General features: G+C 26.7%; 1 protein-coding gene across 1 annotated transcript in view; it reads right to left on the bottom strand.

Annotated features, from left to right (window-relative positions):
• LOC107456666 (BAR/IMD domain-containing adapter protein 2) overlaps positions 1-14,068 on the bottom strand; it is an 89,205-nt gene extending 75,137 nt beyond the window's left edge. Inside the window, exon 1 of the mRNA XM_016074597.4 lies at positions 13,734-14,068. Within this exon, the coding sequence (XP_015930083.1) occupies positions 13,734-13,781 (48 nt within the window). The 5' untranslated portion in view covers positions 13,782-14,068. The remainder of the gene's footprint in view (positions 1-13,733) is intronic.
• Between the last annotated feature and the right edge of the window lie 253 nt (positions 14,069-14,321).

The following is a 14,321-nucleotide window of genomic DNA, read 5'->3' as shown; positions in this document are numbered from 1 at the left end:
TTGAGCAGACAGCTTGATTGAGCTCAGATAGCAGGAAGTTTAAATGCAAATTAAATTTTTCATAATTTTATTGAAGCACATTGCTTACTTCACAGTCAAAAAATAGTGTTGGGCAATATCGAAATGTTAATGACGATCTATAATCAAAACTAATATTTGACGATATTTGGAAATTTAAAAAAATTGCATAAATCAATATTGCTTTTTATATGAAGCTAATAAACATTCACGATGATACTGTATTCGATAAATATCGTTGTATATAGTATTCAAAATATTAACAACTTCCATGTTCATTATTATCGATATTTCGGTAAGATCGCTTTAGATAAATATCCTTATCAATAATAATTGTGATATTAATTATTTCAGTCAATAATGGTTGTGATATAATCGTCTTCAATAAAATTTGTCATCAATATTACTCACAATATTATCGTATTTTATTAATAACCTCGATATTATATGATCATTGTCTGTAAGCCATATGGTAGTCGACACATCGTGAAAATACTTATTTTCAAACATAATAATCGTAATGTATAATATTGATAATTCTTGGTACATCGTCCAGCTTAACCGATTGATATTTAAATTGTTACAACCACAAAATTTAAAATTAAGCAAATGTGCTTTATTTTTAAATTATTTAATTGTAAGACATTGACCTAAGCGTATAGGTTGAAATTTGTATAATTGAGGAAAAAAATTGCTCTTTTTGAATTGGTACGTGCATGTATTAATTATGTTATTACCAACTTCATACTTCTTCCATCTTCAATAATTTTTTTTCTAAAAATTTAACAGCATGTATTATTTGTGTAGTTAATATTGCACGTGAGCAATCTCATGTAATTTATTAAATATTTTATTAATATCTGTTATCTAACCGAGCATTTCGTGTCTTTATAAAAATTTCACCTCTAATTACAGTTTCATCATTGTACAGCAAAGACTAGAACCGATGTTTGACAGGAAACACAGACAAAAGGACGTCTATTACACATCGCTAAGACTGATTCTATTATTGATTAAAAGCTTCAACTCCCCCTAAAAAGGCAAAGTTAACCAATTCATAAAATACTAGAACTACAATTTAAAATCCTACGACCAATGAAAACTACATCACAAATTAGTTTTGTTTAAAAGATAGTTCTTAAATAAGCACACTGAAAAGTTCCATTTTAAATAAAGAAAAGTAAAAAATAATTTTTTTTCTCCAAATTAAGAAGCTGTGCTCCCCTTTAAGAATTTCATCAAATAAGTTCTTGGAACTAAAATTTACAAATGATCTTAATAATTACTCCTTTTTACGTGATGAACATAAAAGTTTCTGATTGATTATTAATGCAATTATTAGTTTTTTAGCTATTTTATTGAAAATTAGTTCTTTTAAACACGTCGCGTAATTCAGTTTAACAAAAACTGTACAATTTATTTGCAGCTAAGTATTAATTGTGTCCAAAGATGTGATAGTCATCCCCTTTTTTTCCTAAATTTCGAATCAGTTTTGAAATTATTTATTTTATTTTTTCCAATTTAAATACTGAAAGTTTTGTCATTCGTTAGGGTGTAACAGGACTACTCAGTCATCTCCAATTAAAAACAAATGTTTTGAATAATTTTAATTAGAGGACTCAATGTTATTACTTTTGTAAAATACTATCGAGAAATTTTTATCATATTTTCAATTGGTTCAAAACGTGTTTAATTGCTAGTGAAAACCGAGGACTTGAAATGCAATTATTAAAAGCATTTCCATGTTTCGCCAGAGAATAAAACTATTTTTTACACTTTTCATTCTAACATTGGAGAGAGATTTTAAAAATATTTTTTAAATTTAGTCATTTTGGAAAATTATTTGAATTTAATACTGCTATTTTTAAGTAAATATCGCCTTAGTTAGGAAAGTTGTCAAGTATGATACCGGGAGTTATTTTAGGAGGGTTATTGGTACACTAGCGAGCTCTTCAGAAAATATTTTGCAAAAACTGACCTTTACAATGCTTTCCATTTCAGAAAAAAAAAACTATACAAAATTATTCTTTGGAAAAAGAGATAATGGCGTCTTTAATTCCTAAGTTCAAAGTTATAACTGCTGCATAAAAGACATGATTTGTGTTTTTCAGAAAAACAGGACTTTTTCATAGATTCATTAAAAAAAAGACTGGCAGAAGCAATCTACAGTAATCACACTGTAAAAAAATTAAGTTTACAGAAAAAAACTGACAGCTGTTGCGCCAGTATAAAATCGTTTATTTTACAGAAGAATACAGTTATTTAAAAATGGATGCCTGTTTTTTGTAGATAAGTACTGTTATTTCAACGAACTTCGTTATTTTCAAAAACAAATTCTGTAATTTTAACAAAACAAAAAAAAACTGTATGAAATAACTATGTCAGTCACCATTGAGCTTGAGGAGAACCATGGGAGAGTATTCACATGACCAGTCAACGCCGGGATTCGAGCCTGAGTCAACGCGGATTTTTTGATGGGTGGGGGTAACTAATAAAATCAGAAAAGTTGTATTTCTCTTTAAATAATATTTTTTTTCTGTAAAAAACACGCTTTTTTCAATCTCCCTTTTTTTACAAAATTTAAAATTATACAGGCAAGAACAATCCACAATATAGTATCAGGTTCTGCAGTAATTTTAGATTAAGAAAATAATTGCGAGTTGATTTTTCTCAAATTCATAAAAACAACACTTATTACAAAATGTGACAAACTGCCAGTTTTTAATCATATTTCATTAATTTACAAAAACAAGACCCAGCCTATACAAAAATTAAATCCTGTATTTTCTGAGAAAAGTTTCTTCAAATTCACAAATTTTAAAAAATCCGTCCTCTGGTACATATGACTTTTCTTAAAGTATAACGATATAATTGAAGGACATAAAGCAAGATCCAAGTCACGCTTTATTCAAATGAAAACCTTGTTTTTGAAGAAATGTCATTAACGATTGCAGCTTTCTATGAAGCGGCAATCACTAATTCATGATTCAAAATACGCCGAGAATTAAAGGTAAGAAGTGTTTTGAAATAGAAAGCAGAATTTAAAAGAACGTTTTGATAAAAAGTGTTTTGCAAATATCTTTTGTGTTACGTAGTTAGAAAAAGATAAAGCATTAATATATCTTTCTTATTTTTTTTTACAAGAGTAACTTTCAATATCGGATGTTTTTTGTATGCTTTATTATAGTAAGTGTAAAAAGCGTAAATCAGAAAAAATATTTTATAACCTTTTGTCATAAAATGACAGTTTATACTATGCATTTAGCCACGGAATAATCACGTTATTTTTCTTTTATTTGAATTTACGATTCATTGTTTATGCTTAGATTGGCACTATTCACTCTTTGATAGTTTTCATCAATCAATATACAGTTCATTATTTCTTTTGTATGAAATTACATTTTAATTTTTAACTAGTCTCAGAAACTTCTAATTAAAATAATTACTTATAGGTATATTATAAATACCAATTTTTTTTATAACAGTCATTGAACAGCCGACCCAATTTTGGGTTTACAACTACTAATGTTCAACTCCGTAGCCTCGTAATTTCGAACCCAATCCAGAAGACAAGGGAACTCCTGGATCAAGTATTGGGAGAAAATTGCTTTCGCGGAGGACTTTTTGATAGAACTAACCCGAATTTGTGTAACATGGAGTGGAAAACCACGAAAACTTCCCACGGATAGCCTGACGGCAACAGAACTCTAACCCATGATCTGTCTACCATTGAGGATATTTTACGTCAGTACTGTGTTCGGTGTGAGCCGGGTGCTAAATTGGTATTGACCAGTCATCGCTGGGATTTGAACCCGGTTTACCTAACTGGAAGTCGAACGCTCTATCCCCTGAGCCACCACGGCTCAAATAATAATTTTTTGAAAAATTTAAAATTACTTCATAAATTACAATTGTTGGGATTTAAATACACGTAAATGAAACTATTGGGTATATATAGAGATAGCCCACATTGTCTAATTTAAAAAACAATCATTAGCAGATCATATGCAAACGGAAAAAAAACTTCAAAGTTATTCAGAAACATTTAAAAGGAATGAAAATTTTTCAATGTTTTCATCAGTTAATCTTAAAATTAAATTTTATGTTAGGCAGTTAAATTCGCAAGTTTACAGAGGTTACGATTTTTGCTGTACAAGTTAAGTCTAGTAGTTTTTGCCGCTTGAGTTAAAATTGAATAAAATAAGCTAAATTAAAAATTTTTGAAAAAGAACTGATATATACTGTGAAGAAGGTTATCAGAGAAAAATAATTCTCTATTCCTATTAATTTGGTTAATTTATTTTGTATTTCGAAATTTGATGAAAAATTCTGATGCAATAATAAGTATAATATATGATAAATATTCATATCGTTAAGCAATTTAGTCATATTATATTAATCTCATTTATATTTAGGTGTAACTCATAATATCGTAACATTCATGTTATACTCATTCATATTAATGCATTGCAATTGAAAAAAAAAATTCTTTTTTAAATTTACTATTTCAATTTAATTGCAATTTTGCAAAAATAATTTCCTTATAATAACCTGAATATTACATGACTAACGGGATTCTGATTGTATACAAACCTATTACAGGCTTAAGATCTAACTCACAGAATCCCGGTGACCAGTCCACGAAACTCAAGGGTTCCGCAGAACACTATTTAGAAATCGCTGCACTAAGATACTGCGGGTATGGGGAAACAGTTTTTACTGAAGAAAATAAACTCCTCTCTCAGATGGGTTTCAGCTCGAAAATTCTGCTTTATGTTATAAAAGAACAAATGATCATTTTCAGCCTAATTTAATCATTCTTAAACTTTTTTCATGAAAAAAAATAATAGCATTAGATTACTGATAAAAGCTGTGTTACAAATGCAAATAACAAAGCGTGATATTATCTTCATCATGCAATTTGCGCTTTAAAGTTGTGTTAAGAAAAATAAATTTCTAAAAGTAAAACCCATGTTGTAATGTTATATATATATATATATATATATATATATATATATATATATATATATATATATATATATATATATATATATATATATATATATATATATATATATATATATATATATATATATATATATATATATATATATATATATATATATATATATATATATATATATATATATATATATATATATATATATATATATATATATATATATATATATATATATATATATATATATATATATATATATATATATATATATATATATATATATATATATATATATATATATATATATATATATATATATATATATATATAGCACAATAAAAACAAAGAGAAAAAAACAAAGAAAATTAATAATTTTTATTAACTGCGCATAAGCTGCAAGTATATAGAACTCAAAAATAAGCTAAAATATTGAGAAAATATGGAAAATAATGACAGGAGAAGAAAATTATTAAAAATATATTTCAAAAGTATTTAAAAAAATATATTTTTTGATATATTAAAAAAAAGGGAGAAAAAAATTTAAAATCCGGAAAACAAAGCAAGGAAAAGATATAATCTCTTCTATATAATATCTTTCATATATATAATTCCTTTTAACGATATAATTTCCTTGCTTTGTTTTCCGGATTTTAAATTTTTTTCTCCCTTTTTTTTTAATATATCAAAAAATATATTTTTTTAAATACTTTTGAAATATATTTTTAATAATTTTCTTCTCCTGTCATTATTTTCCATATTTTCTCAATATTTTAGCTTATATATATATATATATATAAACATGATCACTTTCAGTTCATTTTCATAAAAAAATAATAACATTAAATCACTGAAAAAAAGTTGTGCGACGGTAATAAATATAAATATAACTATGTGTAATATTTTTTCAGCATACAATTTGTGCGTTATGCCAAGAAAAACATGTTCCCAAAAATATTTTAATTATTAAAGAACTTTCTAGGTATTTTAAACGTCATGAATCATTAAAAAAATATTATAAATTTTTCGGTAACTGAAACAACGGACGTGTGTAAAGGTTAATACAAGTTATTGTACGCGTTAAAGAGAAACTACGCCAATATTAGAAACTCATTAAAGGTTGAATCTCCAATAGTAAAAGATGATATGAACTTTTATTGCTGTTAGCTGAGAGCAAATATTTACTCACTGTGAAACCGACGTTTGTTATCAAAAAAAAAGGTTGGCTTTTTTCTGAATGAAGAATTTATTTGACGAGTTCAGATATGAAAAATACAGCTGTTTCAAGATTGTGTTAGCCGGAAAAAATATTATTCATAACGAAATCAAAGACTGAGATAGCTTTTTTTACAGATAAGATGGGCTTTTCGTTGACAGCAGTAAGAGTGGAATATCTTGATTAACAAGGATTTAAAAAAGAATTCGAAGGTTAATGCTTTTATAGCTCTGTTTTTCTTTAAAGTGTAAAATAATTTGAAAGAGTCAATTTATGAATGAAAGATATCCAAACATAATAAATGTTTAAAGTAGGTTTTTCAGGCTAGACTCGACCAAATTAAGACCGCAATAAAGGTCAAATTTAAAATGAAATAACAAGAAAAGCAAAAAGTTGAATTTTAATTGCATTGTTTTTTTTATTATGCAAAATACTATATTCTCTTAGAATCTATATAAATTAATAATAATGACAGAAGACAAAATTGAAAATATTTTGATATCCTATTTTTTATTGTAATCTAAGAACTGTTTGAATTTTAAGACTTTATTTAAATTTGAATAGTGAAATTTCATTATGTAGTTGTTTGGAATTCTGTGAATCCGGAAAAAATAAATTTTGCTCTTATCAGCATCTTGTAATTAAATATTAAAAAAGTTCCATTTTAAATTAGCAGATGTAGGTATGTTTTAGAATTGTTTTTTTATTAAATTTACTTTATTGTACAATCTGGATTTTTATTATTCTTTCCAGATAAGAGCATATTTTGAGAGCATTGCGATCAGATTGTATTTTTTATTTTTTATATTCATTATTGCTCTCATTTAGGTTAATTTCAAAATAATCCTGCAGAACACCATAAAGAATAAAATTTTATCTTTAGAATGCACACAATGTTTTTTTACGAAACCTATTATACAGTTCATTTTTTTGGTCACAATTCTTAAAACTTCTAAAAATCTGACGAATTTATGAGTATAAATTAGCTATGTCCTGCGAAAAAAAAATAACAAATAGTGATTACATAACCAAATATTTTATTACACATATTATCCGTTGTAACCACTATTTCCAGCAGTTGAGAAGAGTAACGTTTTCTTAGAAAAAATTGAACTAGCAAATGCTGCGCAGTTAGAACATCACGTATCGACAATTTTATAAATTTAAGAGAAATGGGAAGTAATTGTGTAACTTCATTTAATTTCTTTTAAACGTATCGTGCAACAATCCAAAATCAATGCAAAGATAGTTAAAAGTTAAAAATTATCATAAACTATGATTTTTTTTTGCAATGCAAGTTCGTTTTTGAAAAAAATTTAAGGCGGTCCTTGTTAAAACAAGTTTTTAAATATCTCTGAAAAATACTTTTTTTGAGCATGATTTACATGATTGGGTTTTGAATTAAGCATAAATGTTTATGAAGAAAATATAATAAAAAATAATAAACATCATTGCTTAAAAAGTTTGAGTAAAATTTGCAGCCAGGTTGTGTTGTACAATTTTCGGCTTTTTGTTACTTTAAAAAAATCATGAATTTCGGTAATGTTATTGACAGCACCAGGCTACTAAGATTAAATCTTATAATTTCTTAAATAGAGTATTTTATAGAATGATATAATCTTCATTCTATAAAATACTCTAGAAAATATTCTATAAAATAAAGTTGTTTGTTTTTTAAATTTTCCGATATGCTATTAAATAAAACACTAAAAATGCATTAAGTGTATTAACATTTCTAAAAACATGTTGATTTCGATGTAGGCCTTTTTATTTCCAAAATAAGAAGAAATTCCTCTATTCGCAATTGTTTTCGCGAAATTAATTTACTCTACCGATGTTTGAAATGGGCAATTCTTTTTAACTCATTTCAGACTGTTTGAACAATTTGAAGAATTAAATAAAAATGAATAAAACACGGCGATGTCTAGACTACTCAATACTGTAATGATTTATATTTCAAAATAAATTAAATGAATAGTGTATAGAACTAAAAGAACGTTTTCGAAATTTTATTCAAAATCATGAGAAGTAACAATAGGAACGAAATTTAGCTTCATTTTTTAAAAAGACAAAAAATAACATGTATAACTTGATTTGAGAGAAGTACTCTTACTTATATATGACGTATGTCAGTTACATAAATTTAAGTAAAGATCACATCCTGATTCTTATTAGAAAATACAATTGACGTGATAATTAAGTTTATAAATGCCGAATTTTTAGGTAAATATCAACTTGCCCACACAAAAATATACAATCGAATAGGATTTTTTGAACCTATTTTCCGGTTGAATTCACAACATTTCAAATCATCAACAGTAACATTAAAACCCGGGGATAAGCCAAGAATTTTCTACGAAGAGATTTAATATCAGTAGACAAAATATTTTTGAGATTACCGAAAAACTGACTCTGTAACTAATTTGAGTTCTGAAACTTCTACTGTAACGCCACACCACATCAATAACACGAATCTGCCCATTGCCAAAGTGACAGTTTCACGGTTTTGACGTGGAACCCACGAAATGATATTTAATTAAATAAACTGAGATTTTATTGAAAATCATTCATGGGTACTCTCGAGGAAAGTATACTCGGGTGTATACCATTCGCTAGATTATGCTAACCTCTATTTCGTTAGTAAGCCGCCAATGCTTTCCTCCTCCCTTGCCGAAAGCCATTAGTCTCAGTTGCCCAAGGGCCAGTAACCAGATGAAGAAGTGAGGTGTATATCCAAGTCCAAGTGAAAATCATTCAACAGTTTATAGATAAATTAGTTTTCTTTTTTTTAATTAATAGTTGTTTTTAAGAATCGAAGAAAGCAATTTGTATCGAAGGTTTTTCAAATTATGAATACGTTACCTATAAAAAGTTTTTTTTTTAAAAGGAACAGTTTAATTTTATGTACCTTAGATCTCGGCTATTTTAAGCCTACATGTTTTTATTAAATTTTTACATCTATATTACCAATTCCTTTTTAACTTCCTGCCGACAGAACTGTGTAGGAGTCAGGGAACTAGCCTTGCATCAGAAAGGTTCTGGATTCGAATCCCGGACAAGGCGCATGGATGTTCTTTCATTCTCTGTAGTATCTGTCCTTATGTGGGAGCAACTTTGCCTTACTTAATATAGTGCCCCTTAAAGATACGCCAACAAATATGCCTGTATTGAAGAAAGGTCATTCCCCAGAAGGGCATTGGAAAAAAAAGTTTTTTTTTAACTTCCAAAAATTGATATTGCATTGTAACGTTTTTTAATCGTTTATTAATTTGCTCATTTCTTGAATACACATCAATCATAAGAAACTTTCAACTTTTCCAATTTCAATCGCATTTAACTATGATTTATGAATGAACAATGAATCCCTTCATCTGATTTGTGAACACATTTAAAGTTCACTTCCTCAGCCATTATGTATTCAATCATGTATTCAAAACTTTCACGAAGTTAAAGGGTTCTTCAAATCAATCTCAGAGACACTTTACGGTGAAACCATTCAGTGGCTGGCTGAGAAAGGTGCAAAGGAGACCTCTAAATACACTATAACTTTAATTCTGTTATTAGATTACCAGCATTAATAAGAAATTGAATTTCTTATCAAATAAATTATTCTCTCAAACACATTTTCGGGTTTTCAAACAAATTTTACTTATGAAGTTTTAGGTCATTAAAATTAGTTTTTTTTCAAACGAAGAATATTTTGTTTAAGACGTTTTTTTTTTACGAATAAGAAGTTTTGCTAACATTTTCAAAACATTAAATAAATAAATTTAAAATTATGAATTAAAATTTCTGTGACTCTATAACGTTTTAATGTTTTCCCATTTATTATCCAAGAAAATGGTACTCTAGGACATTTTATAAAGATTTTTTTTTGCCCTCCAGAGATAGCATTTTTACACCACTCCTCTTTAAGAAACATCTAATCGAGGAGTTAGCCCAACACTTCCTAGAAGAAACAAAGCCTTCACACGTAACACTTTAGTAGTTAGACGTAACGAACATAAACTACTCAGTGGGAGAATGTTGATGTCACAACCAAATCCTTCGGATTACAAAACTGCGCAGTGGGGAAAATAAGTAATATGTCACAACGTATAGACTACTAATGGGCGATATTTCGGGTTTATGATAACCCGTGTGAAGGTTTTCTTTTTTCTGGAAGTCTTGGTTTTGCTCCGGGCATTCACACAACTCGCCGCTGAAAAAATGAAAGATTAAACGCCGCCGAAATCAATTAGCAAACACACATAGTTCAAGTTTAAAAAAATGAGTTTTTACAACGAATTTTTATGCAGAAATTGGTTTATTTAAAAAAAATAATTATAGTTTAACCCTTGGATAAAATTAAAAAGTTTAGGGCCATATAGTTATTAGCCATACATTTTCAAAAGTGACACTTTTACAGCAAATCGTTCCTTTAAGATTGTATTCACGTTTCCGGAATTCCTGCTATATTATAACATAATACGGAAAAAAAATAATCGAAATTTCCTAAACAATATGAAAATCAGGCTTATCACTAAATCGCTCCAAGCAATTAAATTGAAAATTTTAATAAAAACATAGTAGAATAAAAAAAACACTTAATTTTTTAAAATTTAAGAAAATGTTGCCATCAACTAAAATATAATATAAGTTTATTCTTTCAGTTGTATTGCAACAAGGTGTGCAACAGAAAAACACGAATTGATAGAAAACGAATGATGAACGAATGAAAACTGATTAACATTCTGAAAATATATTTTTTAATTCAGTAAAATGTCGATGTTCTGAAGTTAAATTCATTATCTGATAATTTTCTTGTGTATTGAAATGTATGGAAACAGCAATAATATACTGATGTAACACAAATATTGTTTATATTGTTAAAGCAGAAAAAAAACTTTATTCATATAGTTGTAGTATTTTTAAAAATAGTGAAATACCAAGTGATAAACTGATATAAATTTTTACCGAATTAAGTTTTAGTTTTTAAACATGAAAAAAAATCGGCATAAAGAAAAGAAAAACAGACAAGTTGGAATATTATGGTTTGCGAACTGTAAAAACAGTTGAATACAGTTTTGCGTGAAACCTTTTCAAAATTTTAAGTTCAACACTTTGATGTATTCCCACATAGTCCAAATCTCAGAGTTCAGCACTTTTTTTTTAAATTTCCTCATATTTTTCTTAATCTGTTTCGTCAATTCCGTTTAATAATAAAATCATACTCGTATAATATACGCGAAAACGCGAAAATTTGTTATCACCGCGGAAACGCTTTCACTTTATTAAATAAAATTTTAAAAAAATCCACCTCTTTAAAGAAAGTTGGTCTTTTTCGAATTCCCAAGAAAAAAAAAAATCATTTTTGCCCTTTTTTCTACCAATGCAAACCTAGATTTCAAATTACAATAGCATGATTTAAAATCACACATCGCGATTTCTATTTACGCGATATATCAAACATCGCGTTTCGTATTCACTTGATTCAAAAGTTACAATTATGATTCGTGTTCAAGTGACTTAAAATGTATACATCGGAATTCGTATTCACGTGCTTTTAAAATGAAGCATAGAGAACTCTCTTAATGCGTTTTTAAAATCAAACAGCGAGATTCGTATTCAAGCGATTTTAAAATAAAATGTCTAGATTCATATTCACGTGATTTAAAAATCACACACAATTTCATATTCATATTCACACAATATAAATAAAGTATCGATATTTTTATTAAAGCGTTGATAACATTCTGTGGACAAATGATTCCTACATACACTTTTTTCTAGCTGTAACTTCAGTTATTTTTTTGAACTATTTAAAAAGTATTTCTTCACATAACATTTTTAGATTCCTATTTTCAACTTTTTTGATTAAATACCTAACTCACTGTAAAAGGAATCAATATCGAACAAGAACTAATCAATGCGGGCAGAAAGTTTTTAAATTGAGATTTTGTGTAGCCAGAGAGTTTTTCATTTTATCTAAGTGTGATTAAAATTATGACCACACATTTGGAGGAGTCTGTACAATACAGCAAAGGGAATAAGATATTCAGCAACTTTCTGAAAAATTGCGAAATTTTGGATTTAAAAAAATTTTCTAATTCACATTATATGAATATATTTCGAACTCCTAAGTTATTTGATTGTGCGCTTTTTAATAGTATGTTTTGGTAACAGAGAAAAGCCAGAGTTTCTAAATCCACTAAAATGATACTTAGTACCTTCCTTCTATAAGATCTTTAATTAGCCGTAAATTCAAATATCATTTATTAGATTAAGGTTGAACTTTAAGTCAACTAATCGTTATAAAGGGTAGAGATTGACATTTAGACACTTAAATAATGACAGAAAAACTATTTTTAGTATAAGTACAAAATGTAAACAATCGTCTGTATTTAAAATATAAATAATCAAAATTATTAAAAAGATATAGCATCTTTCATAAAACTTGAATTAATGTTAGGAAAACTTTAAAAAACCCATTTTAAATTAGCTGCAACAGATTAGAATTGGATAAATTAATTAAAATTATTAAAAACATTTAGCATCTTTATAAAAAATTGAATTAATATTAAAAAATAAAAGGCCACTTTAAATTCGTGACTACAGAATAAAATTGATGAATCAATCAAAATTATTCAAAACATTTATATATATTTCCTAAAATTTGAATTTATATTTAAAAAAAAGCAATCTTAAATTAGTAGCTACAGAATAAAATTAGATAAACTAATTAAAATTAATAAAAGCATTTAGCATCTTTCATAAAAATTGAATTAATTTTTTAAAATAAATTTAAATTAGTGGCTACAGAATAAATCAGATAAACTAATTAAAATTATTCAAAACACTTAGCATCTTTCACAAAATTTGAATTTATAGTAAAAAATTAAATCATTTTAAATTAGTGGTTAATAGAATAAATTTTGATAAATCAATCAAAATTATTAAAAGCATTTAACATCTTTCATAAAATTTGAATTATTATTTAAAAAAATATTTTTAATTACTACAGAATAAAAATGGATAATTTAATCACAATTATTAAAGAAAAACAATTCATAAAATTTTAATTATATTAAAAAACTGAATTAAACCATATTAAATTTGTGACTACAAAACTGAATTTAATTATCTAAAAAGATGAAAATTCAAAACTGTTATTGTCAAACTAATTGTTGAAAGCTACAGAAAAAAGTTACTTTGAAATTTAATAATAACATTTATTAATATGATTAGGTTAAATACCTTAAGTATATGAGTTTAACATAATTTGACTTACAGATCTAAATTATATTTTACGTATGATAATTTGTATTCTTAATTTGATTAAAAATATCAAATATTTAAAAAATTAAAAAGTATGAAACTCTTTCTTGATTGAAACGTTTTGATACAAATTAAATATTTTCGTCTGCTTTGTACTGATTCGTCTGTTTTGCCTGCTTTTAATTTAATTAAAAACGCTCATTTTTTTCCATCAAAAATTCAAAACATTCTTGAAAATTTTGGTTAAAGATATACATGTATTTTTGTAAAACAAAATCTTACCTTATAAGTCATATCCACAGTTTTTGCAGTACTCTCGCTGCTATCCATGTTTTTTGTTGAAAATTTAGCAGGCACTGATACAAAATCAAATCCTTTTTTTTTTTTAAAAACCAACACAAATTCAACTTTTTGAAACGTTTGAAACCAAAAACTCCTTATAGTGCTTTTTTAACAAACAAGAATAAACAAAGTTGTTTGTTTAGATAAACCGAGAAAGTAACCACCTTTTTGTGGATTAAAAAAACAAATGATTTATCTTTCTACCTGGGAGTTCATCTCAGACAGAAATATTAACGAACGACAGATAACATGAACGGGTACAAAGTCAAAATGATTCGTTACAGGTTGCGGCAAAACACGTGCTAGAGAATTTCTCAAAAAAAAACTCGCCTGTCAAGCATCGCCAATTTCATCGCCAAACGTCTGGGTTGTGTAGGCATATTAATAATCTAAATCTTCTTTTTTTTTTAGAAAGAGAATAATTTTGTGAGAAGTTACTTATAAATTCTCAGAAATATGATTCTTTAAATTATTCCTAGCTATTCATCATATTATACGAAATAAAATAATACTTGTTTTTATAACATG

The sequence above is a fragment of the Parasteatoda tepidariorum genome, chromosome 2 (genome assembly GCF_982258835.1).
Source record: "Parasteatoda tepidariorum strain Cologne lab strain chromosome 2, Ptep-v5.0, whole genome shotgun sequence".
NCBI classification, from domain to species: domain Eukaryota; kingdom Metazoa; phylum Arthropoda; class Arachnida; order Araneae; family Theridiidae; genus Parasteatoda; species Parasteatoda tepidariorum.
The sequence above is the reverse complement of the archived record's forward strand: the minus strand, read 5'-3'. Positions and strand labels throughout refer to the sequence as shown.